Source organism: Zeus faber (assembly GCF_960531495.2).
Source record: "Zeus faber genome assembly, chromosome: 5".
Lineage (NCBI taxonomy): Eukaryota > Metazoa > Chordata > Actinopteri > Zeiformes > Zeidae > Zeus > Zeus faber.
The window spans coordinates 9,097,184-9,110,642 of NC_137192.1; the positions used below are offsets into that span (position 1 = coordinate 9,097,184).

Consider the following 13,459-nt stretch of genomic DNA (forward strand, 5'->3'; position numbering starts at 1 on the left):
AAACAGATGACAGTGGGTGTGGTGTGTGCGCACATATAAAAACTACTGAAATATTGTTCTGTCATTCCTTACCAAAGTTTTGTGAAATCCAAGCGTCCAATATGTGGAAACAGTCAAATTCAACTTTCACATAACTTATAACAGATTTCCCACAACTCTGTATTTTTTTTTATTTTTACACAATATCCCCACTCGAAGGCTAGTGAACAGACTTTTTATGTTACTATTGAGCAAAAGAAAACATCCAAAGAGAATTTCCAGTAGAAAACCCGTCAAAGAGCTGCTGTTCTATCGCGACAATCCCACGGTGCATTGCCGCCAGCTGGTGGCCAGAAATAAACTCACACGTTCACTCACCGCCAACTGTGCACTTGAAATGATTAAAAATTAAAAACAGATTTATTAGCAATCATGGGGGAACAACACATGACATCTACAACGGTATTGATCTTGAATAAAAATGCGATCCTCTTATTTACATATTTTGCAACTGAACGCGGGTGACTCGAGCACATGCACACACAAGATCTGCGAAGAAGCTGCAATATTACAACAGGCAACGAAGCTTCACCCGTTCACCAGCACAGCCGCCCCATTTTCACGGCCCCTTGCTGCCGTGGTCCCATCGATCGAGATTGGGGATGACGGCAATCAGAACAGAGAAGATGGAGATGACAGTCGGGAAGAGACGCGCGCGCACGCGCACGCACACGCACACACACACACACACACACACACACACACACACACACACACACACACACACACACAGAGCTTTTGGAGGGTGAAATATACACAATGTGAGGTATTGCAAAGTAATGACGTGGTGGGGGGCCGTACAAAAACCCAGAGGTGCCTAAAAATGAGTCATTGCGAGAGCCAACGTTCCTGGTTCTTTGATTGCTAAGGCTTTGCATTAGAGTGTGGTGATTCAGGCGACGGTGGAAAAACACTGGCTTTCAAGGATCCACCCCCCCAATGAGATTAGGCTAGAAACGGATATTTGGGAAAATGTAACTTTTTTTTTTTTTTTTTTTTTTGAACAAACAGGACCTGAGGACGGCAAGCGATGACCAGCCCAGCGCTTTAAGCTACAGAATAGATTCACCAGCAAAACAAATTCCTTCTTTCTGTCCTTCAACTGAACTGCAGCTACTTCCCAATTCTCCATTCCGTCATTGGAACAGTCTTTTTTGGCCAGACATGGTAATTTGTACATACAAACATAAAATGAGAATAAAACTCCACTTCTCATGAACTGGGGTTGTCGGGTACTGTGACGTCTAACCCGGGGGACTCCAAAGCATTTGTGCCGAGTTGTTCAGAACTGACCGGATGAGACGTCGGACGACAAACTGTTTCTGCTCGATCAGAAGGCACTTAAAAAAAAAAAAAAAAAAACACCACGCCAGCAGACCTACGTTGGGAGCTACAGCCGAAGAGCATCCACTCTACCGTGATTTTCTACATGACTCGGGATGTGGTCGAACCGAGCGCTTTTTTTTTGTTTTGTTTTTTTTCAGCCAGCACAGCGGTGGCCGGGGGGACTTTGTGGCGGAAGGATTCTACTCGTCCTCCCGCTCCAATCTGTAAACTTGTTGAGTTCAGTCAAAAAAAAAAAAGAAAAAGAGATGCAGGCTACATCGCGAGGGAGTTGAAAGCATGGGCAGCCGTCAGTATTTTGGCAAATAATATCAAAAAATATAGCACAATCAAACCATGTCGCGTGAACACCGAATGCGGATAATAGTGGATCGAACGGGTCGTGGAAGGGGCTGTTGTGGCCGGGGCCACCGTGAGGTTCCTGTGTCGAAAAGGGGAAACGAATCCCACGAAACAGGAAGTGCAGAGACAACGTACAGGCGCGATTTGGGGGAAGGGGGGGGGGCTATGGAGGATCCAGGTTCTAGCAGAAGACGGTACAGAGAAGAAGAAACCAGTAAGCGTCGAGTGTTAGAGAGAAACTAGACATTTATGGCGGGTGTGTGTGGGGGCGTGGGGGTGGGGGTTGAGGGGGGAGGGGGGCTCGGCTTTCAGCTCCTCCGTGACTTTGAATGCTGGATGAGCCACTGCAACGTGATGTCTGGTGGGAGAAAAAAACAAACAAAAAAAACAACAACAAAAGGGAAAAAAAACAAAAACGTTTTTCACAGGATGTGAGAACATTTGATTCATAGTTTAATTCGAATGTGACGACGCTCTCACCGATGTTGTCCTTCTCTTTGCAGGAGACGGAGTAGCAGCAGATCTCTCTGTCCTGAATGGCCGACAGGTTCCTGGGGAGAGGGGGGGGGTAAATATCCACGCAAAACCTCTCGCCACACCACGTGAGGATTTTTTTTGAGCAGCACCCCTGTTAGAGTTATCCTCCCCGACTGCTACGGCGATGATTTGTATTGAATTCAAAAAAAAAAAAAAAAAAAACACACACACACACACACACACACACACACACACACACACACACACACACACACACACACACACACACACACACACACACACACACACACACACACACACACACACACACACACACACACACACACAGGGCAGTTTGAGACCTTTGATTTAGACTAAATCACACTTTTAATCTGGACTAACTGAAATGGCCTTAATCACTTTATCACTCACGGTTTAAAATAGTCTCAGACTCGCCCTTGTCTTTAAAACAAAACAAAAAATATATATCTGATTTCCAGAAGGAAGATTAGAGCTGATCTAGGTCTGAGTGCAGGCTGAAGTTAAAGCCGGCCCAGAGGCAGGTTCATCTTCGGATGAATGGATGTGACCTCCAGGTGGAGCGGCACTAAGACCAGGCGCTGACTAGTCCTTCATGACCTTGGTCCAGGACTTCCTGGTCTCCAACTAATTCATACTCAATTAAGCCTCGTCTCAGTCAAAGCATTGTTTTTAATCCTGGCTGAATTTAAGTCTAGGATTATCTTCGTCCTGATTTAGATTAAACCCTGTTTGGATTAAACCCTGCTCATGATCCATGTTTGGATCATGAGCTCTTGCTACAAGGTGATGAGAGTGGAGGTGTTGCGGCGGGGGGTGGCTCACATTTTCTCGATGAGCTGCTTCTCGTCCAGCGCGTTGGGCAGGTCTCTTTTGTTGCCGAGCACCAGAACCTAAAAGACGGAGGGATCGGCTGAGGGTGAGGTTTCCAACAATTCGGATAAAAGACCAAAGACGTCTCAGTGGAAGGGCGGGGTCGACGCATTTGCGCGCAAGAGAGTCTAAACGTGTTTTGAGGCTTTTAAAACATTCAACAGAATCGGCTGATCTCACATTTTTTCCGGGCGCTGAGAGCTCTAGCGGCGCCGCGGGAGGTTAATAGCTCAGAGACAGAGCAAAGGGGCGAGACCACGCAGAGCCAAAAAAAAAACCAAAAAGCAAAAAAAAAAAACAGAAGCATTATTAAATAAATCCTAAATGAATTTGAACCCTCTCAAGCCCGGCAGCCATCCGGTCGTGAGGACACCAGCGCGTGAATGACTCCTTCTGAAATCTGAGACGGTCATGGCAACCGGTCACTGAAACATCACCGTACTGTATACCAACCCATGCCAACTCCGCCAGTGCTCTCCGTCTTTAAGGAAGGGGTGATGAACGTATTCACGGTCTGCTAAAGCACCGGAATTACCGGAAGATCTATAGTATCACTACCGCAAGGGAATAGGTGTCGGTCGACATATGTGTGCGGCTTTCAACCGCTGGAGCCGGAAAGACTGCCGAGTCAGCAGTGCCGGAGACCCACCGGGTCAAGCGGCCTCGTCTGCTCGCCTTATCTAAATCGCATCAGAAATGGAGGCTTGCCTTCCAACGACTACTTAAGTGCCCGAGTCATCACCACCTATTAGCCGCTGCCATAACGGATTAGGAGGCTGAAGAGGAGCTTGCAACCGGAGTCACTTGACCTTCGGCAAATCAATGTCAAACAGGGTCGGACGAGAGCCGCCGGGTTCAGGGAGCGGCGGGGACCACCCTTACAGGTATTCCTTGTAGCTGCGGTTTGTCGAGGAGGTTGTGGAGCTCGTTCCTGGAAGCTTCGACCTTCTCCCGGTCGGCGGCGTCCACCATGTAACTGCAAAAGGGGAAAAAGGGAGAACACAATGCTGAGTAAACAACGCATGAAAAGTACAACACACAGCCATCGATGGGACATTAGACTCACTCATTCCTTGCTTCCACAGAAAAAGCTGACTAGAAGGTCTGGAAAAGGGGTCATTGGATTGTATAAGGTCTTGGGAAGACTCCACCACTTGATAAACATATTTTGGTCAAACAAAAAAAAAACAGCAATATGTGGTGTGGCTGTGATATTATTCAAAAGATGCATTTGCTCATTATTTGCGAATTTGAAACAAGATAATCTTTGCTTTTCCGACGTCTAAAGTTCCCAAAGTCCGAATCAATTTCACCAAAGTTACTCGCTGTAGGATAGATCGATTTATCTCTCCAAAGCGCACGGGTAGTGATTTTAAGTGATATTTACACGATGGCGTTGACCCCCCGGCAGTAGCGCTCCCACATGCTCCTGAAGCGCGGCTGTCCACCGATGTCCCATATCTGTGGGAAAACAAGGCAGAATTGACAGAAATCAGCATGTATAATATAGTAAAAGTATAACGCCGCTCCATAATAAAGAAAACAGAGTTCAAGCTTTGCTTCGGAAACATATTGTGTAATGGTGAAGAAACCTTGTTGACACAAAACTCATGGTAACCAGATGCAGGTTTATTGAAAGTAAGCCTCAAATTTTGTTAATGTCTCCAACGAAAAATCAAGTTATGAAGACAATGATGACTAAACACGTCAACAGGAAATGATGACGCCTGTGTGCCCCAAAGCGGTATTTATTGATCCCCTCCTGACTCAGCCCTTTCACAATGACTGTCCTCTCTGATTACTCACTTCTTGTCTACAGTCACATTAAAATGAGGGTGGGTACTAAAGCAGTGTTTCGGGACAGGGGGGCCATCTTACCTTTATCGTCACATTGCCTTTGGTGACCTTCCGCATGTTGAAACCCACTGTTGGAATCATGTCTTCACTGAACTGACCGGACTGTGAGAGATGGGGAGCGAGCAGGGTGAAATGTTAGCCCTGTCCTCACGTGACCCCTTTCTGCACCGTAATCTCAGCGTCAGACGAAAAAAATATATATAATAATACATTTTAAAAAAGCATGTAGTTCATGAATATTGAATGAGTATGTAGTCATGTCATCCTGTTTCCAAGAAAACTATATTATCATTATTATTATTATTATTATTATTATTATTAATAATAATAATAATAATAATAATAATAATAATAATAATAATACTGTATACAGTAAGATAGGAAAATACTTAATATTAAATTAAGATATTGTTATATTGATTAGGGGTGATTCATTGTGTAACTGATTAACCAAATGATAGATTATTCAAAAATGAACTATTTTTGTAAATTAAAAATCGGTTTATTGATGCGTTATGTAAAAACCTATTTCTTAATAATTTCCATTTTACAACTTCATCAACATGTGAAAACCTTTATTTTCTCTGTTTTTAGTATTAAATATTATTTTAACATGATTTTGCAACTTTTTAACCATGATTTTATGCTGTACATTAATTGCCTAGATAAATTAAATAATTGGAAAGATAAGTGAATCCATAGTGAATAAATATAAATATCTAGAGTTTCAGCTATATTAAAGCTATAATAACATTTTGGATCCAACCACATGCAGAAATGCCTCCTTTAAAGTGGCATAGTTTACCTTAACCCCTTGTAACAATAATACATATTTAATGTTACATTGATAATAATAATACATTCACAATAAAAAGTACCACATTAATTGATTTATAAAAGGGATTGAATTCAGAAGAATGACAAAACGGTGGAGTCATCTTTTCTACAATGGCCAACCAATGCCTGCCTGGCAGACACAAAATACATAAGAAATCACTGGACCAGACATTGCTGTGGAACAGGTTTCTGGGAATGTATAATTTATTAGAGATGAAGCGTAATAAATGTTTAAATCTGGAGGCATAAATGAGCGAAGAAACATTTTAGTAACAAACTGGAAGCAGTCCACTCTTATAATTCGATTAAGATATTATAAGAGGTTAATACTGCCCCCGGGTTGATGCATTTACACATACAAGCAAATTAAGACTTTTGTAGTGCGCTGGCAACATATTGGTTGTTTACTAAATGCAGTGTGTTGACTTACTGTTTTTTGTTTTGTTTTTTTAATGCAGTGTGTTGACACTGGTTGTTTATCAAATGCAGTGTGTTGACTTATTGGTTGTTTATCAAATGCAGTGTGTTGACTTACTGGTTGTTTACTAAATACAATGTGTTGACTTACAGGTTGTTTAGTAAATGCAGTGTGTTGACACACTGGTTTTTTACTAAATGCAGTGTGTTGACACACTGGTTGTTTACTAAATGCAGTGTGCTGACTTACTGGTTGTTTACCAAATGCAGTGTGTTGACATACTGGTTGTTTACTAAATGCAGTGTGTTGACTTATTGGTTGTTTATCAAATGCAGTGTGTTGACTTATTGGTTGTTTATCAAATGCAGTGTGTTGACTTACTGGTTGTTTACTAAATACAATGTGTTGACTTACAGGTTGTTTAGTAAATGCAGTGTGTTGACACACTGGTTGTTTACTAAATGCAGTGTGCTGACTTACAGGTTGTTTACTAAATGCAGTGTGCTGACTTACAGGTTGTTTACTAAATGCAGTGTGCTGACTTACAGGTTGTTTACTAAATGCAGTGTGTTGACTTACTGGTTGTTTACTAAATGCAGTGTGTTGACTTACAGGTTGTTTACTAAATGCAGTGTGCTGACTTACAGGTTGTTTACTAAATGCAGTGTGCTGACTTACAGGTTGTTTACTAAATGCAGTGTGCTGACTTACTGGTTGTTTACTAAATGCAGTGTGTCGACATACTGGTTGTTAAGTAAATGCAGTGTGTTGACTTACTGTTTTTTGTTTTGTTTTTTTAATGCAGTGTGTTGACACTGGTTGTTTATCAAATGCAGTGTGTTGACTTATTGGTTGTTTCTCAAATGCAGTGTGTTGACTTACTGGTTGTTTACTAAATGCAGTGTGTTGACTTACAGGTTGTTTACTAAATGCAGTGTGCTGACTTACAGGTTGTTTACTAAATGCAGTGTGTTGACTTACAGGTTGTTTACTAAATGCAGTGTGCTGACTTACAGGTTGTTTACTAAATGCAGTGTGCTGACTTACAGGTTGTTTACTAAATGCAGTGTGTTGACACACTGGTTGTTTACTAAATGCAGTGTGTTGACTTACTGTTTTTTGTCTGTTTTTTTAATGCAGTGTGTTGACATACTGGTTGTTTATCAAATGCAGTGTGTTGACTTACTGGTTGTTTACTAAATGCAGTGTGTTGACTTACAGGTTGTTTACCAAATGCAGTGTGTTGACTTACTGGTTGTTTACTAAATGCAGTGTGTTGACTTACTGGTTGTTTATCAAATGCAGTGTGTTGACTTACTGGTTGTTTACTAAATGCAGTGTGTTGACTTACTGGTTGTTTACTAAATGCAGTGTGGTGACATACTGTTTTTTTACTAAATGCAGTGTGTTGACATACTGGTTTTTTACTAAATGCAGTGTGTTGACTTACTGGTTGTTTACTAAATGCAGTGTGTTGACTTACTGGTTGTTTACTAAATGCAGTGTGTTGACTTACTGGTTGTTTACTAAATGCAGTGTGTTGACTTACTGGTTGTTTACTAAATGCAGTGTGTTGACTTACTGGTTGTTTACTAAATGCAGTGTGTTGACTTACTGGTTGTTTACTAAATGCAGTGTGTTGACTTACTGGTTGTTTACCAAATGCAGTGTGTTGACATACTGGTTGTTTACTAAATGCAGTGTGTTGACTTACTGGTTGTTTACTAAATGCAGTGTGTTGACTTACTGGTTGTTTACTAAATGCAGTGTGTTGACTTACTGGTTGTTTAGTAAATGCAGTGTGTTGACTTACTGGTTGTTTACTAAATGCAGTGTGTTGACCTACTGTTTTTTTTTTTTTAATGCAGTGTGTTGACATACTGGTTGTTTACTAAATGTAGTGTGTTGACATACTGTTTTTTTACTAAATGCAGTGTGTTGACATACTGGTTGTTTACTAAATGCAGTGTGTTGACTTACTGGTTGTTTACTAAATGCAGTGTGTTGACTTACTGGTTTACTAAATGCAGTGTGTTGACTTACTGGTTGTTTACTAAATGCAGTGTGTTGACTTATTGGTTGTTTATCAAATGCAGTGTGTTGACATACTGGTTGTTTACTAAATGCAGTGTGTTGACTTACAGGTTGTTTACTAAATGCAGTGTGTTGACTTACAGGTTGTTTACTAAATGCAGTGTGTTGACTTACTGGTTGTTTACTAAATGCAGTGTGTTGACTTACTGGTTGTTTACTAAATGCAGTGTGTTGACACACTGGTTGTTTACTAAATGCAGTGTGTTGACCTACTATGAGACCTACGAGTATGTAGTCATGTCATCCTGTTTCCAAGAAAACTATATTATCATTATTATTATTATTATTATTATTATTATTATTAATAATAATAATAATAATAATAATAATAATAATAATACTGTATACAGTAAGATAGGAAAATACTTAATATTAAATTAAGATATTGTTATATTGATTAGGGGTGATTCATTGTGTAACTGATTAACCAAATGATAGATTATTCAAAAATGAACTATTTTTGTAAATTAAAAATCGGTTTATTGATGCGTTATGTAAAAACCTATTTCTTAATAATTTCCATTTTACAACTTCATCAACATGTGAAAACCTTTATTTTCTCTGTTTTTAGTATTAAATATTATTTTAACATGATTTTGCAACTTTTTAACCATGATTTTATGCTGTACATTAATTGCCTAGATAAATTAAATAATTGGAAAGATAAGTGAATCCATAGTGAATAAATATAAATATCTAGAGTTTCAGCTATATTAAAGCTATAATAACATTTTGGATCCAACCACATGCAGAAATGCCTCCTTTAAAGTGGCATAGTTTACCTTAACCCCTTGTAACAATAATACATATTTAATGTTACATTGATAATAATAATACATTCACAATAAAAAGTACCACATTAATTGATTTATAAAAGGGATTGAATTCAGAAGAATGACAAAACGGTGGAGTCATCTTTTCTACAATGGCCAACCAATGCCTGCCTGGCAGACACAAAATACATAAGAAATCACTGGACCAGACATTGCTGTGGAACAGGTTTCTGGGAATGTATAATTTATTAGAGATGAAGCGTAATAAATGTTTAAATCTGGAGGCATAAATGAGCGAAGAAACATTTTAGTAACAAACTGGAAGCAGTCCACTCTTATAATTCGATTAAGATATTATAAGAGGTTAATACTGCCCCCGGGTTGATGCATTTACACATACAAGCAAATTAAGACTTTTGTAGTGCGCTGGCAACATATTGGTTGTTTACTAAATGCAGTGTGTTGACTTACTGTTTTTTGTTTTGTTTTTTTAATGCAGTGTGTTGACACTGGTTGTTTATCAAATGCAGTGTGTTGACTTATTGGTTGTTTATCAAATGCAGTGTGTTGACTTACTGGTTGTTTACTAAATACAATGTGTTGACTTACAGGTTGTTTAGTAAATGCAGTGTGTTGACACACTGGTTTTTTACTAAATGCAGTGTGTTGACACACTGGTTGTTTACTAAATGCAGTGTGCTGACTTACTGGTTGTTTACCAAATGCAGTGTGTTGACATACTGGTTGTTTACTAAATGCAGTGTGTTGACTTATTGGTTGTTTATCAAATGCAGTGTGTTGACTTATTGGTTGTTTATCAAATGCAGTGTGTTGACTTACTGGTTGTTTACTAAATACAATGTGTTGACTTACAGGTTGTTTAGTAAATGCAGTGTGTTGACACACTGGTTGTTTACTAAATGCAGTGTGCTGACTTACAGGTTGTTTACTAAATGCAGTGTGCTGACTTACAGGTTGTTTACTAAATGCAGTGTGCTGACTTACAGGTTGTTTACTAAATGCAGTGTGTTGACTTACTGGTTGTTTACTAAATGCAGTGTGTTGACTTACAGGTTGTTTACTAAATGCAGTGTGCTGACTTACAGGTTGTTTACTAAATGCAGTGTGCTGACTTACAGGTTGTTTACTAAATGCAGTGTGCTGACTTACTGGTTGTTTACTAAATGCAGTGTGTCGACATACTGGTTGTTAAGTAAATGCAGTGTGTTGACTTACTGTTTTTTGTTTTGTTTTTTTAATGCAGTGTGTTGACACTGGTTGTTTATCAAATGCAGTGTGTTGACTTATTGGTTGTTTCTCAAATGCAGTGTGTTGACTTACTGGTTGTTTACTAAATGCAGTGTGTTGACTTACAGGTTGTTTACTAAATGCAGTGTGCTGACTTACAGGTTGTTTACTAAATGCAGTGTGTTGACTTACAGGTTGTTTACTAAATGCAGTGTGCTGACTTACAGGTTGTTTACTAAATGCAGTGTGCTGACTTACAGGTTGTTTACTAAATGCAGTGTGTTGACACACTGGTTGTTTACTAAATGCAGTGTGTTGACTTACTGTTTTTTGTCTGTTTTTTTAATGCAGTGTGTTGACATACTGGTTGTTTATCAAATGCAGTGTGTTGACTTACTGGTTGTTTACTAAATGCAGTGTGTTGACTTACAGGTTGTTTACCAAATGCAGTGTGTTGACTTACTGGTTGTTTACTAAATGCAGTGTGTTGACTTACTGGTTGTTTATCAAATGCAGTGTGTTGACTTACTGGTTGTTTACTAAATGCAGTGTGTTGACTTACTGGTTGTTTACTAAATGCAGTGTGGTGACATACTGTTTTTTTACTAAATGCAGTGTGTTGACATACTGGTTTTTTACTAAATGCAGTGTGTTGACTTACTGGTTGTTTACTAAATGCAGTGTGTTGACTTACTGGTTGTTTACTAAATGCAGTGTGTTGACTTACTGGTTGTTTACTAAATGCAGTGTGTTGACTTACTGGTTGTTTACTAAATGCAGTGTGTTGACTTACTGGTTGTTTACTAAATGCAGTGTGTTGACTTACTGGTTGTTTACTAAATGCAGTGTGTTGACTTACTGGTTGTTTACCAAATGCAGTGTGTTGACATACTGGTTGTTTACTAAATGCAGTGTGTTGACTTACTGGTTGTTTACTAAATGCAGTGTGTTGACTTACTGGTTGTTTACTAAATGCAGTGTGTTGACTTACTGGTTGTTTAGTAAATGCAGTGTGTTGACTTACTGGTTGTTTACTAAATGCAGTGTGTTGACCTACTGTTTTTTTTTTTTAATGCAGTGTGTTGACATACTGGTTGTTTACTAAATGTAGTGTGTTGACATACTGTTTTTTTACTAAATGCAGTGTGTTGACATACTGGTTGTTTACTAAATGCAGTGTGTTGACTTACTGGTTGTTTACTAAATGCAGTGTGTTGACTTACTGGTTTACTAAATGCAGTGTGTTGACTTACTGGTTGTTTACTAAATGCAGTGTGTTGACTTATTGGTTGTTTATCAAATGCAGTGTGTTGACATACTGGTTGTTTACTAAATGCAGTGTGTTGACTTACAGGTTGTTTACTAAATGCAGTGTGTTGACTTACAGGTTGTTTACTAAATGCAGTGTGTTGACTTACTGGTTGTTTACTAAATGCAGTGTGTTGACTTACTGGTTGTTTACTAAATGCAGTGTGTTGACACACTGGTTGTTTACTAAATGCAGTGTGTTGACCTACTGTTTTTTTTTTTAATGCAGTGTGTTGACATACTGGTTGTTTACTAAATGTAGTGTGTTGACATACTGGTTTTTTACTAAATGCAGTGTGCTGACATACTGGTTGTTTACTAAATGCAGTGTGTTGACTTACTGGTTGTTTACTAAATGCAGTGTGTTGACTTACTGGTTTACTAAATGCAGTGTGTTGACTTACTGGTTGTTTACTAAATGCAGTGTGTTGACTTATTGGTTGTTTATCAAATGCAGTGTGTTGACATACTGGTTGTTTACTAAATGCAGTGTGTTGACTTACAGGTTGTTTACTAAATGCAGTGTGTTGACTTACAGGTTGTTTACTAAATGCAGTGTGTTGACTTACTGGTTGTTTACTAAATGCAGTGTGTTGACTTACTGGTTGTTTACTAAATGCAGTGTGTTGACACACTGGTTGTTTACTAAATGCAGTGTGTTGACCTACTGTTTTTTTTTTTTAATGCAGTGTGTTGACATACTGGTTGTTTACTAAATGTAGTGTGTTGACATACTGGTTGTTTATCAAATGCAGTGTGTTGACTTATTGGTTGTTTATCAAATGCAGTGTGTTGACATACTGTTTTTTTACTAAAAGCAGTGTGTTGACATACTGGTTGTTTACTAAATGCAGTGTGTTGACTTACTGGTTGTTTACTAAATGCAGTGTGTTGACTTACTGGTTTACTAAATGCAGTGTGTTGACTTACTGGTTGTTTACTAAATGCAGTGTGTTGACTTATTGGTTGTTTATCAAATGCAGTGTGTTGACATACTGGTTGTTTACTAAATGCAGTGTGTTGACTTACTGGTTGTTTACTAAATGCAGTTTGGATCTATGCTGATATCAGAATCAGAATCCGAACATATCATGGAAGTGATGTCAAAAAAACAGCTGGGACCATGTGTCAGGAAAAGCGCTCAATCCCACTATCATTAGTTTGCTATCGTGATTCATAGCGGTAGTATTAACGGCTTTTTTTGTACTAACCGTCTTTAAACCGGGATCCTTGAACACGATCTCTTCAAGACAGGGCCCACTGTGACTGTGCGTGTTTGCCACTCACCGCTATCACGTTGACGAACGTGGTTTTCCCGGAGTACTGGAGTCCCACCAGCGTCAGCTCCATCTCCTCCTTCCAGAACAGGGTCCTGAACCAGTCCAGGAGCCTGTTGATGAGGGCCAGCATCTCGGATGACTCGGTAGTGGGGCACGTAGCAGCTGTAGTGGACCTCCGCCGCTCAGCCTAAACAGGAAGTGGCTGCTGGTCATGTGATCCGCTGTGGGGAACGAGCTGCTGGCGTCATCGAAGATGTGAGCTAATAATGCCGCGTTCCAATAGAAATCTGAAATCGGACATTGTGTGTGGGTCCTCCGGTCGGGTACTTCTCGAGCTAAATGTGTTCCATGGACTCTGTACGGAAGAACATGGGCGTGTTTGTTTGGCAAGCTTTTACCAGGATTCCGAAAGGTCAGACAACTACAGAGTCGTTTAGGTTCAAGTGCGGCGTAGTTTCAAATAAGAACTAAAGCAAACGGTTCTATGTTCGCCGTGAACGGGTTTTGACGTCATATTACGGTGAAGTCAT

At 39.5% G+C, this 13,459-nt stretch overlaps 1 protein-coding gene across 1 annotated transcript; it reads right to left on the minus strand.

The window, feature by feature from the left end:
• Positions 1-380: 380 nt before the first annotated feature.
• Positions 381-13,101, minus strand: arl8bb (ADP-ribosylation factor-like 8Bb). The gene is made up of 7 exons (XM_080000313.1): positions 12,937-13,101; positions 4,993-5,073; positions 4,502-4,575; positions 3,997-4,090; positions 3,067-3,134; positions 2,206-2,276; positions 381-2,083 (listed from the first exon to the last, which is right to left on the minus strand). Exons 1-7 carry the CDS (start codon positions 13,057-13,059, stop codon positions 2,034-2,036), a joined length of 561 nt encoding a protein of 186 aa, XP_079856439.1. The 5' UTR covers positions 13,060-13,101; the 3' UTR covers positions 381-2,033.
• Between the last annotated feature and the right edge of the window lie 358 nt (positions 13,102-13,459).